This window comes from Pararge aegeria, chromosome 26 (assembly GCF_905163445.1).
Source record: "Pararge aegeria chromosome 26, ilParAegt1.1, whole genome shotgun sequence".
In the NCBI taxonomy this organism is placed as follows: domain Eukaryota; kingdom Metazoa; phylum Arthropoda; class Insecta; order Lepidoptera; family Nymphalidae; genus Pararge; species Pararge aegeria.
In genome coordinates, this window is record NC_053205.1 from 6,749,445 (window position 1) to 6,763,006 (window position 13,562).

General features: G+C 38.2%; 1 protein-coding gene across 13 annotated transcripts in view; it reads right to left on the bottom strand.

Moving 5' to 3' along the window:
* LOC120635493 (zinc finger and SCAN domain-containing protein 31-like) overlaps window positions 1-13,562 on the bottom strand; it is a 117,004-nt gene that overhangs the window by 40,398 nt on the left and 63,044 nt on the right. Inside the window, exon 6 of one of the 13 annotated variants that reach the window (XM_039906530.1) lies at window positions 1,463-2,046. The exons of 11 other annotated variants lie outside the window; for them this stretch is intronic. In XM_039906530.1, the coding sequence (XP_039762464.1) occupies window positions 1,478-2,046 (569 nt within the window). In that variant the 3' untranslated portion in view covers window positions 1,463-1,477. Of the gene's footprint in view, window positions 1-1,462; window positions 2,047-11,208; window positions 12,117-13,562 lie in introns of those variants that run through there. One more of the 13 variants, XM_039906516.1, reaches the window with a different exon arrangement.

The following is a 13,562-nucleotide window of genomic DNA, read 5'->3' on the forward strand; positions in this document are numbered from 1 at the left end:
ACTTTTATTTTTTTTACATTTTATGTTATTTTTTAATGTTTGTGTGCAATAAAGTATTTCTTCTTCATAACCCCAGAAGTTACTTGCGTTCATCTTAATGTATGCTCATTTGAAATCGGTAGAGCCTAAAAAAATGTATTAACAAAGAGGAATTGGAAGAACATCATCAATAAATAATAAAAAAAAGAATAAATAAATATATAACGACAATACACACATCTCCATCTAGCACCAAAGCCAGCGTACCTTGCGTTATTGGTACCAGGATGACTGATCATAACACAAGCTACGCTTACTTTGGAGCTAGGTGGCGATGTGTGTATTGTCGTAGTATATCATTTTTATTATTATTATTTCAAAAGGTAACTTTTATGTCGCGCTCGCTGTTGGCTGCAAACAATTGCTCTTGATTTACAACTAAAGAATTATGGTACAGCGGACGAATAATAACGTTTCCGTCTTTACCAAATAAACATTTTTCATTTTATATTATGCTTATATTTAAAAAAAAAATTGGAAAATCAAATATTGAAAAAAAAAAAAAGAAAAAAAAAAAATTTTAAAACTATATTAGTAGGAAAGTGATGCACAGGCGCCCCTGGTGGAATAAAATGTACATAATATCTATAGATATCACCAACCATGTTAATTTTACATGGATATATATAGATATAGTCTTGCAGTTTTCGTTTTTTATTAATTGCAATTAAACTACACTGAATTAATTAATCATTCGCATTCAGTGACCTACAATCGTCGATTAGATTTTTTTTAAAAAAAATTTAACTCAAATAATGGATTTTTTCACAGGTTAGAGTGTTTTCGGGTTTCACACATGACGGACAGGAAAATTTTTTGACCTATTTTGGTGTTTTTTTCCAATTCTATTGCAGTAAATCAATTTTTTAAAAGTATGGAATTAATCTCCATTAAATTATCTCGACAATAGTATGCAAAATATCTTGATTCCGTGGCGATCATAAAGCACTCTCTGATGCTTCGCATCATGAGTCGTGCAATTGTGTAACGTGTCACTGTAGTGAACACGGAATCTAAAACATAAAACGTCATGTTACACTTCTATTTCAACATTTAACTCCCGCCTGGCGCATTTATCATCACATCGACCCATTACCGGCCACCTACAGAGAACAATGAGAAGGGGTTAAGGCCGTAGGCCGTCCACCATGCTGGCCCAGTGCGGATTGGTGGACTCCACACACCTTTCAGAACATTATGTAGAACTCTCAGGCATGCAGGTTTCCTCACGATGTTTCCGTTCACCGTTGAAGCAAGTGATATTTTAATTATTTAAAACGCCTATAACTTAGAAAAGTTAGAGGTGCGTGCTGGGATTCGAACTCGGCCCCTCGAAAATGAACTCGAGCGCTTACCCAATGCGCTATCACCGCTTTATAATACTTGATAAATGCAATTCTTTCACTCTTTAGTATTGTTACTCTTGCAGTGCTCGACTCTAATCAATATTTGGATGCCTCTTACTCATATGGTATTTAAGGCTGCTCGTTTGCACAAACGCCTCATCGCACACTTTGCACACATGCGGCCTCACGTTGCCGTGTATCATGACGTGGGTGTGCAAATTTTTCTTCCACCTAAACGATTTGTCGCACACGTTACATTTAAACGGTTTGTCGGGCTTATGTTTCGCCATGTGCCGCCGCAGCGCATAGTTGTGTATGAAAGACAAATCGCACGGCTCGCAGCGGTACTTGGATTCGCCCATGTGGTAGAATTTTTGGTGTCGCAACACCTGGGACTTTTGGGCGAACTTCTTCCCGCACGCTGCACAAAATGGCGCCGGTAGGCCGTGCTCCTCCATGTGAAACGCGCGCATGTGAGTGGGGACTTTAACGTCGCAGAGATGGCAACCTCGCAGCTTTGGCCGCTGTTTGAGATGCACTTGTTTGAAGTGCTGCGCGAAAAGTTGCCGTTTCTTGAACGTTTTGTCGCAAACGTTGCAGGTGAAAGTTTTCATACCGTCGCCGTCAACGGTTTTCGTGAAGTCTTCGTATAAGGCTTGGCCTAGAAAAGACACAACGAAAAATATATTTACTGTGAACTTTTTGAAAGGAAATTGGAATTAAAAGTGGACACGTTGTGTCTATTCTATAAAATTAAGAAAAACATTCGGCCTCACGCGGCCTACGCTCGCGCGATATAATTGATTTCAATTAGGTACATATTAAAATATTTTGAACTTGCAGTTTTTATAGCATCAATTTTTATTGAATAACTAACTGGTCTCGCGAATATCATTACGCCTTAATATAGTTTACATCTCAATGTCTTTATTCATTTATTTATTTATTTAAGAGCACTAACAACATGCATATTACGTTTTTTAAACATAGCACAAACACAAAAACATGGACTGATATGCACGTCAATGACAAGTGCACAAAGCATTGACAAAGCGACATGTAAACTTAATTTGACAAAAAAATTAACACAAAATTTAACTCACCGATAAGTGTTCGGTGAGCTAAAAGCTTGCCTAGAAGATGCCTATTCACTCTTGATTTGAAGGTACCCAGATTATAAGTATCGGGGAAGACGGAAGATGGGAGGGCATTCCAGGCCTTTGCGTTGCGGATCAGAAAGGAAGAATCAAAACGCTTCGTACGTGTTGTTGGTATTTCAACCACGTGATGGTATTTCAAATTAGGTATCGACAATATGAAGTGCGCTGTCAGTCGTGTTTTGTTACTAATGCACGGCTAGATAATTGTTTTGATTTTATATTATAAAAAAAAAAAAAATTGAATTTCAATACTCATTATCCTATTCCGGACGAGGTTCAACGTCCGGCACCAGTCCAACGAGGTGGCGAACGACATTAAGCGCGTCGCAGGTAGCCGCTGGATCCAAGCGGCACAGAACCTTGGAACTTGGAACTCCCTACAAAAGTCCTAGTCCTATGTCTAGCAGTGGACGTCTATCGATTGACGTGATTATGATGTTGATTATCCTATTCCGGACGATCCGGATTCCGGAGATCAAACAAATCAAAAATAATGAAAATCGGTCCATCCGTTCTCATGTTATAAATTACGAAGGTAGTTACACCATTTGTAACTTGCAACGCGACTTTGTTTTATAAATATAGATATAGGGAGCTGTTGATCGTTCAATCAAAGTCAGTGTTTAGTTTTTTCCCACTATTTTGGCACGTGCTAACAATAACTGAGTCTGAATACATTGGCGAATAATTGCGTGCTTCGCGGACGAGTGACGAGTGACGACTGACGTTTGACAGCAGTGATCTTAAAAAGAGAACTTAAAAGTTAGAGGTGTTAGAGGATTCAAACTCGGACTTCGACTTCTCTTTCGGGGGGCGAGTACGCTATCACCGCTTGATCTAAATAATATCTATTAACTAGGACAAATAACGAAGCAAAATAAAACACTCAAACATATTCACAGCATTTATTATCCAACAATTTATGAACCAAATTTGCACGCTAATAATTTAGTAGAATGTGATGCCCTCGACTGTATTTTTTACTAACATCTTGATATTGTACAAACATTCTTGCAAAAAAATGATTATTATTAATATTAACAATACGCTAAAAATTACCACAAACAGTAAAAACAAAACAAAAGTAAAATCCGACAGTCAGTGTAAAAAATATAGGCGCTTAAATAATGCCAACTATACAACGTGTAAATGAGAACCGAAATATTATTCCACAGGATTTATTTACTGTTACACGTTTAAAAAAAAAAAAAAAAAAAAGAAGTTCGGGTTTTGCTACTCTAACCCGGATGAAATTACGTTCATTTTACTTTGACTATACCGAGTTTGATAAACAACTCTATGATTGCGATCGAGAAAATCTTGTCGGAATGTGCTGCTCAAAGTCAATATCCCTACTATTATTATAAATGTCAATGTAAGTTTGTTTGTTACGCTTTCACGCAAAAACTACTTAACCGATCCTCATGAAACTGTGTACACATATTCCTGAAGGTATAAGAAGTAATATAGGATGCTTTTTATCCCGAAATTAAGCTCAGTTCTTTTGGGAGAGGAGACGAAAGTAATTGACGATATTACACCATAACTCCGACAAATTATAGCCGATTTTAAATACTTAATTTTTTTATATAAGAATACACAACTTAAAAAATTCAGAGTTACACCTAAATTGAATGCCACATGTCTTTCGAAAAACAAAAACAAACGCAGACAAAGTCGCGGGCAACAGCTAGTTATATATACTATGGGCCTCATAAGAAGGCTTAGAATCACTCAGCGGGCGACGGAAAGAGCAATGTTGGGAGTATCTCTACGTGATCTAATCAGAAATGAGGAGTTACCGACATAGCTCAGCGACTTGCTAAGTTGAAGTGGAAATGGGCGGGGCACATAGCTCGGAGAACCGATGGACGTTGGGGTTCCAAGGTGTTGGAATGGCGACCCCGCACAGGTAAACGCAGTGTTGGTCGGCCCCCGACGAGGTGGACAGACGACATCAAACGAGTCGCTGGGAGCCGCTGGAAACAAGCGGCCCAGGACCGTGGATTTTGGAACTCTCTACAAAAGACCTATGTCCAGCAGTGGACTTCAATCGGTTGAAGTGATGATCATGATGAAATAGTATGAAACAAGAAGCTCAGTAAGCCTGTAAGAAACTCAGTAGTGGCCCTTTTCCAACATCAACATTTTTCTATCTAGCGGGTGATGAATGTCATTAAGAATTTACTGAGTATATAACTTCTTTATTCGAATAATTATTATACACGGGGCACACGTGGGGCCTCACTTTGCCGTGCACCATAGTGACATGTGTCCGCAAAGTTTTTCTCAACTTGAAACCCTTTTCGCATTCATCACATTTAAACGGCCTGTCCGGCTTATGTTTTGCCATATGTTTCTTCAGTGACGGGCTGTCCAGAAACAATTTATCGCAGAATTCACATTGGAACTTAGATTCACCTAAATGGAAGAATTTTTGATGCCTAACCAATTGCCAGGGGAATGCGAACTTTTTCTCGCACGCGCCGCAAGATGGCGCTGGTATACCGTGGGTTTCCATGTGGAATGCGTACATGCTAACGGCTAGTTTCACGTTACAAAGGTGACACCTGCGTGCTTTAGGCCTCTTTTTAAGATGCACGAAGTTGTAGTGTTGCGAAACAAGTCTTTTCTCCTTGAAGGCTTTGTTGCAAACATTGCAGGTGAACTTTTTGATACCATCCCCGTCGACGGTTTCGATGAAGTCAACGCCTAGAAAAGACACAACGAAAAATGTATTTATCAAGACCCAGTTTTGTAGCTTTTCAACGCCTTAAAGAAAGGGAGAAGGTTCTCTATTTAACTGAATGTTTTTTTTTGATATATGTTACACGATTACTTCGCCAATTATGAACCGATTTTGATGGTTATATTTTGTTCGGTTTGTTTCATTTCATATTGGGTGAATATTTGTTCGAGGGATCTTGGAGTAATCGAGAAAACTCTTCAAATATAATAGGGACATTGTAGCATACAGGCAAATAACGCATACAAACTTACACTCTACTAACACACACATTTAAGACACCTGTCGTCTCGCATCTACACACCACGCAAAGTCGAGTGGGGAAGGGCGGAACGACTGTCGAGGCAGTCGAGTTCCGATCTCCGGACAGTGAAGACGTGGACCAGTGAGATTGTCGAGCCGATATCTACACACTGTTATTACATTATAAATACATTAGTTACTACATTTTGGCGACGAGGAGAAAGAAACGGTAAGTACTTTTGATATCATAAAAATAAAATAAAATAAAAGGGAGGAAACAGGTCACATTCATTCGGCTGTAAAAATATTACATTGTTAGATTGAAATACTATGATCAATAAAGTCCAAAAATCAAATTTATCATATAATATTATTGCATACGATTAATAAATTACATAATATCACTAAGGTTTATCTACAAGATTATGAGTTAACTCAACTTTACTTAACTTTCGTACTTTGTTTATTACGACTGCTGAGGAATGTTACCTACTTGTTTTTTTTTGTTAGTGTAATTTTAACGCTCGACGGCTAACTCGTAAACAACCTATATTCTATAACTTTAACTAAGCATACGGAATACGAGTATCGGCATTGATTCAAATGGTTGTTTCTACCTTTAGTGCAGTTATATACTAATTAGGTATTAAACCCTGTAGCACAAGTTACCTTTGTTACTTGGTATTGTGAATTTATATCGACTAAAACATATTTAGGTACAAGGAATTAAGTACACAAAATGTGACTGATTTGATACTCAATAGTGAGTGATCTAGCATTAAATTGCGATATGTAATGCATTAAATTGTGAAATTAGTTGGCATTAAATTGCGAATTTAGGTAGCATTTAATTGCGATACGAGATGTTAAATTGCGAGGAAACTTATTGCATTAAATTGCGTAATAGTAGATGTTTCGTTGTTTACAGGCAACAAACAAAATGGCAATGTTTACACTTGACAAATTCGAATGTGAAGGCGAAATAGGGTCTGTTGCAGTTAGGTGGGAACGGTGGAAACGCAGTTTATACATATATTTAGTAGCAGCTGGCATTGACACAGAAGTGAAGAAAAGAGCATGCTTACTTCATTTCGGGGGCGTGGAATTACAAGAGGTTTTCTATAATATACCCGGAGCGAATGTAACGCCAGGCAATACTAACGACGGAAAGGTATTCGAAATTGCAATTCAAAAATTAGATGAGTACTTTGCTCCTAAACAAAGCAAAGGATTCGAGCGGCACCTATTTCGACTTATTAAGCAAGAACCACAGGAGAAATTTGAAAAATTTCTAATAAGATTAAGACATCAGGCAACAAAATGTCAGTTTACAAATATAGAAGAACATATAATGGAACAAATAACAGAAAAATGTTCGTCGGATGACCTTAGGAAAAAAATCTTGAAGACTGGCGACAAAATGACTTTGGATGATATTATTTCAGAGGCTAACGCATTAGAAGTTATAGAAAGACAATTAGGAAATTTTGGAGGCAAGAAATTAGAAAGTCAGGAGGTAAACAAGATTATTACAAGAAGAGAGAGGAACCAGGATATAAGGAAACGTGCAGCTTGTAGTCGATGTGGGAGCACGAACCATTTTGCTCGCGATTCAAAATGCCCTGCCAAGACTAAGAGTTGTCATAAATGTGGAATTATAGGCCATTTTCAAAGACAGTGCCGAACCAGGGACGGACAGAAGAGAAAATCGGATCGAGAGGAAGAAACTCATAATAAGGATTTGAAAAAATTCAAACGAACCAATAACATTGAAGAAACTGCTAATGTAGCTTCTACAAGCAAACAATTCGACTACATCTTCAATGTAAACACGGGTCCTACAGTATCGTGTGAAATAGGCGGTACGGAAGTAAACATGTTAATAGACTCTGGCTGCAATCATAATTTAATCACGGACAGGGCATGGCAATTTATGAAACGGAGCAACTCAAAAGTTACTAACCAAAACAAGAACCCGCAAAAGAAGTTTGTTGCATATGGTAGTGGAACTCCATTGAAATTACTGGGAGCTTTTGATGCGGATATAAAACTAGGGAAAAGATTGGACCAAGCTACTTTTTATGTGATCTCCGGGGGTACCCGTAATTTGCTGGGCAAAATAACAGCAACCTCATTAGGAGTTCTACAAATCAATATACCAACAGCTGTTAATAATGTGGAATGGAAAGCCTTTCCTAAATTTAAAGACGTGCTCGTGGAGATCCCAATTGACAAATCAATAAAACCAGTTGCACAACCTTATCGCCGAATACCCATTCCTCTTGAAGTCAAGGTCGAGGACAAGATTAAGGAATTGCTGCAGAAGGACATAATTGAGGAGGTCAAAGGTCCTTCCAATTGGGTTTCACCGATCGTACCTGTACTAAAGGACAACGGTGAAGTTCGATTATGTGTGGACATGCGTCGCGCAAACGTGGCCATTAAACGAGAAAACCACCCACTTCCAACTATGGACCAACTGCTGCCCAAGATGAGAGAAGCAAAATTATTCACCAAACTGGATATACAAGACGCTTTCCATCATATTGAGCTTCACCCTGACTCGAGACCTATAACTACGTTTATAACTGGCAAAGGATTGTTCCGCTTCAAAAGAATGATGTTTGGCATCACCTGTGCGCCAGAAATCTTCCAAAAGACGTTGGAGAGGATTCTTTTAGGGTGTGACGGGGTGATCAACTTTATAGATGACATTCTAGTATTCGGGAAGGATAAGATGGAACACGACGACAGGTTAGAAAAAGTTTTAAAAGTATTGGATAGCTATAATGTCGTTTTAAATAAAGAAAAATGCATTTACCGAGCTAGAGTAGTCAAATTCTTAGGACACGAACTTTCAGAAAGTGGGGTTAGACCTCTAGACAAATACTTATCTGCTATCAAAAACTTTAGAGCACCTGCGACCATATCTGAATTACAAAGCTTTCTGGGGTTAGTAAATTTTGTCGGAAAATGGATCCCTCACTTAGCAACGACCACAGAGCCTCTTAAAGAGTTACTTCGGCAGAAAGCAGGAAGAAATTCCGACATTACAGGGTCGTGGAATGAAGCTCGACAAGCTGCTTTTAATAAATTAAAAGCTTCTCTTGTTGACATATCATGTCTGGGTTATTATAATCCTAAAGATAAAACCACAGTTATTGCAGATGCGAGCCCTGTTGGACTGGGAGCAGTACTAATTCAAACCAATGATGAAGGTTCTAGGATTATAGCCTATGGGAATAAGACACTAACTGAATGTGAACGTCGGTATTGTCAAACCGAAAAAGAGGCACTGGCACTGGTCTGGGCCATCGAACACTTTAATATGTTCCTTTACGGAAAAGACTTTGACCTGGTGACGGATCACAAACCCCTAGAGACAATATTTGGCCCCAAGTCCAAGCCTTGTGCCCGTATCGAAAGATGGGTACTGAGACTGCAGTGTTATAGATTTAACATCAAATATAGCCCTGGTAAAAATAATATAGCCGACCCACTATCGCGACTTTGCAAGTCATCCGATGATCCTCCACTAGTGGGTGTAGACTATGTTCAACATGTGATAGACCAAGTAAAACCTGTAGCTATTCCATACAGTCGAGTCGAACAAAAATGGAGATGTGGAAGTTCGCAATGATACAACGGGCCAAGTGGTAAGGCGAAATATTTTACATTTAAAACGAGTGGAAGGACAGTGGAAGGCAGTTGAGACAAGTGACACGGATAAAATGGGTAGTACCGAAATCGATTCTGAGTAATGGAAAGTAATTATTTAATTGATTATAAATAAGATTCTTAATCAGCAAGATACATGTGATTTTAATGAAAATTGATTTAGTTATTTTTGATTTATAAATGTAATGCCTAATGATTTGCACAGGTATAATTAAAATTGTTTGAACAACTAAAATGGGGGTTTAATATTATATAATGTATTTTAATAAAAAAAAAAAAAAAAAAATATAATAAAGGAGGGATGTAGCATACAGGCAAATAACGCATACAAACTTACACTCTACTAACACACACATTTAAGACACCTGTCGTCTCGCATCTACACACCACGCAAAGTCGAGTGGGGAAGGGCGGAACGACTGTCGAGGCAGTCGAGTTCCGATCTCCGGACAGTGAAGACGTGGACCAGTGAGATTGTCGAGCCGATATCTACACACTGTTATTACATTATAAATACATTAGTTACTACAGACATCTATAGCGATTTCAGTAAAGTAACTTGAGCATTTGCTTTCGAAAAGCATCATTTAGTCATGTTAAACTGGTGATGAAGACCACAGATGGCCACCGGAATTATACAATAATGAGTATCACGCGGGTTACGATTCTATTATGGTATGTTGTTCGTAAGCAATTTAGGCTCGTCACAATAAATCTGCTGATGCTGAAGTGCGGCAGAACTCCTCAACCATTAACGCTAGGTTCGGGAACAGAAATATTTTTTAATACGTGGTGAGGAGTTGACATTTTTCGGTTTAAACTTAGATGATTGCAAGCCTAACCACAAAAAGTGTACAAAAATTTGTTGACCATTAAAACCCGCAACGTTACTTTTGTTTATTTATTCTATGGAAAAGGGACGATTGACAGCAGTGATTGCAAGATTTACGCCTGTCGCATTGCTGTCGCGAGATACGTAATCACCCTGCCGATCTCCATCATTTTAAAGTCGGTGCCAAGTAAAATGTGGTGTACTCTATGCACGTTTTGCTTCAACAGAGTCTTTGCAGTGTTAAGTGAAACATTTTAAAAATATGTCACCATTCAAATTTTTTTTTACCCCTATCCTTTTATTAAGCCTATGCTATCCGCGGGCTGTATTTCATAAACCATAATAGCTAATTGATGTTTTCACTCGATATGTATTTCTATTGTCGCTTTAATAATATTTTGGTGTTTTTTTTTCTCGATTGTAATATTGTTAATTAATTGTTTGCACTTCTTCTTGTACTTAAAATGCTCACTTAGGTTAACTTAGGGTACAGTAGAACTATGTACAGCAAGTGACGTCCATCGGTTTATATCTTACTGATAATAACATACTTTTTTCTGGCCTGATATATTAATAAGATATATTTGCTTCTTTTTTTATTTACAAATTTATGGCAACAAAGCGTTCTGTAATCATTTCAGGTTTTAAAGTAGAACATAATCCATCATGACCCATGTGCTGTTATTACATAGGCCCCTGATATATTAATAAGATATATTTGCTTCTTTTTTTATTTACAAATTTATGGCAACAAAGCGTTCTGTAATCATTTCAGGTTTTAAAGTAGAACATAATCCATCATGACCCATGTGCTGTTATTACATAGGCCCATTTGAAAATGTTTTTGACTAACATTTCTTAAATATAGTTAAACGGGAACATACCCCGATAATATTTTTGGATGTTTCGACCCATGTATTGGTTTTTGTTGAAGTTGAGTTGAGTGAAGTGGTCACGACGGGACTCCCGTAGTGACCACGATCCATGCAACAGGTTATCGTGGTATGTACCCGTTGAACTATATTTAAGAAATGTTGATTAACCACGAAAATCATAGTTTAAAATGTTTAATGACCTTGACTAAAGCTACGTGGGTACCAACAAAAGTTACTGGGACTTTAAGCCTTGCATAGCCATCGCCGCGCAGAATATAAAGACTAAGACTAGACTCGTATTACATTTGTTATCTTTATTGCACCAAAAACCTTAATCTAGCTAAAAATACGCCAATAAATTAATTGAAATTCTATCTGCGATTTCCACAGCAATCAAACCTGGTAGTAAGTTTCAGTCTTACATCGCCTAGCTATAGGTAGCCTGCTAAACTTTTAACTCCCACCAGATAAGTTCCGAGAAAATCCAGACATTAATAATTCCCACATTCCCCCTGCCATTTAAAGGACCACCCACAACACTTTTCACAGACATCACACTTAAAGTGCTTCAAACATGTGCCAACTGATTCCGTAGCCTCTGAATTGAGCCTAACTCCTTTTTTCCTCCTGTCGGGACATTGGGATGCTTCTTGGCCATGTGATATTGAAGACTGGTCCACTGCACGAACGCCTCCTGGCAAACTTGGCACACATGCCGCCTCACGTTGCCGTGTATCAAGACGTGCGTCTTCAGATTGTTCTTCCAACGAAAGCACTTTCCGCATATGTCGCATTTGTGGGGCTTATCCGGCTTATGCTTCAGCATGTGCCGGCTAAAACCGTAGCTGTCGATGAAGGACAAGTTGCACGAGTCGCAGCGGTGCTTCGACTCCCCCATGTGGTGGAACTTCTGGTGTCGCAGGACTTGGAACGGGAAGGCGAACTTCTTCCCGCACGCGGCACAAGTTGGTGCTGGAACGCCATGCTTTTCCTCCTTGTGGAAGGCGCGCATGTAGTTGGGTACTTTGACGTCGCAAAGATTGCAAGCGCGCAACTTCGGGCGTATTTCCAGATGCACCCTGCGGTAGTGCTGTGAGAAGTTGACGTAGTTCTTGAACGCTTTGCCGCAAACTTTGCAGGTGAGAGTTTTCGTTTTGTCCTCAGCGACAGTTAGTGTGAACTCGTCGTATTTATGGCCTAGAAAAGACAACTTACTGTGAACTTTTATTATATGGTTGGAAATATAGATACATATAATTCTTGTCGCAACTAATTTTACGGTAACGACGCACAGTTAAATATTTGGCGTTGGATCACCCTCAAACAAGTGGTGCCCAGTTATTATCACTAAAATATTGTAGATAGTAATATTGTAGTCAATTTAGATAGTCAATCAATTTTCCATTAGTGGTACATGGTACCTAACCGAACGTAATGAAATCGGTTTCATTAATTCTCACAAAGATGTTATAATTACCTCAATAAAATAAAGTACTTACTCTAGAAATTCGTAATATAACTGAATATTTATAATTATCTTCTTATGCAGGAACATCCAGGATCGGAATTATTTATTTATTTATTCTTAATTTTGCATAATTATTAACGTTTATTGTGTAATGTTTAAATATTTACTTTTTGTGCTTTTGGGTTTTTACCACAATAAAGAAAAATTATTATTATTCAAGCGGAAGTTTTAAGGAATAAGCAACTTTTATCTCCATATTACTTCCTAAATAAAACTTATGTGGACATATAAAATATACCGACTACTATTTCAGTTAAATACTTATGAATAAACTCGCACAATCGTAGCTTGAATAGTTCATAGTAATGCTCAATTAAGCAAATCTGTAAACTATGTGTGTACTACGCTTTTTTTTAAATTTTTAACCATCAAAGTAAAATTAACTTTATTGGCTTGTTTTTAAGACTCAAATCATCCCGCAGTTATACAATTAGCGCTCCTGGCGGAACTAAAGTGAATTAAAAATAAGTAGCACAGAACTTGTAGCACTAAAACAATTAACGTTTTTCTTTGTCTTTTGTGTTCCGATAAAATCGTATCATCATATCAACCCATTATCGGCCCACTAAAGGGCACGGGTCTAATCCCACATTGAGAAGGGGTTAAGGCAGTAGTCCACCACGCTGGCCCAGTGCGGATTGGTGGACAGCACACACCTTTGAGAACATTATCGAGAACTCTCAGGAATGTACGTTCCCTTGCGGTGTTTTCCTTAACCTTTCAAGCAAGTTATATTTTAATTACTTAAAACGCACATAACTCAGAAAAGTTAGAGGTACGTGCTGGGATTCGAACTCAGCCCCCTTCAAAGTGAAGTCGAGCTCGACCAACTGGGCAATCACCGCAACGAGTAAATTCGTAAAATTTAACTAAACGACTTGTATTTAGGGCTCAAATCCCGCCACAATTCTACTACAATCAGCGCTCTTTGCGGAACTTAAGTGAAATAAAAATCGACATTATTGTCACTAGATGTCGCTATTTCGATTCGATATATAATATACAGTAAGTAGTGTAGCAAGTTGCGAGTGGTCGAACGATGCACATAACTTGTGACACTCAACTTTAAGTTCGTTTTACTTTGTCTTTGGCGTTCCGATAAAATCGTATAGTAA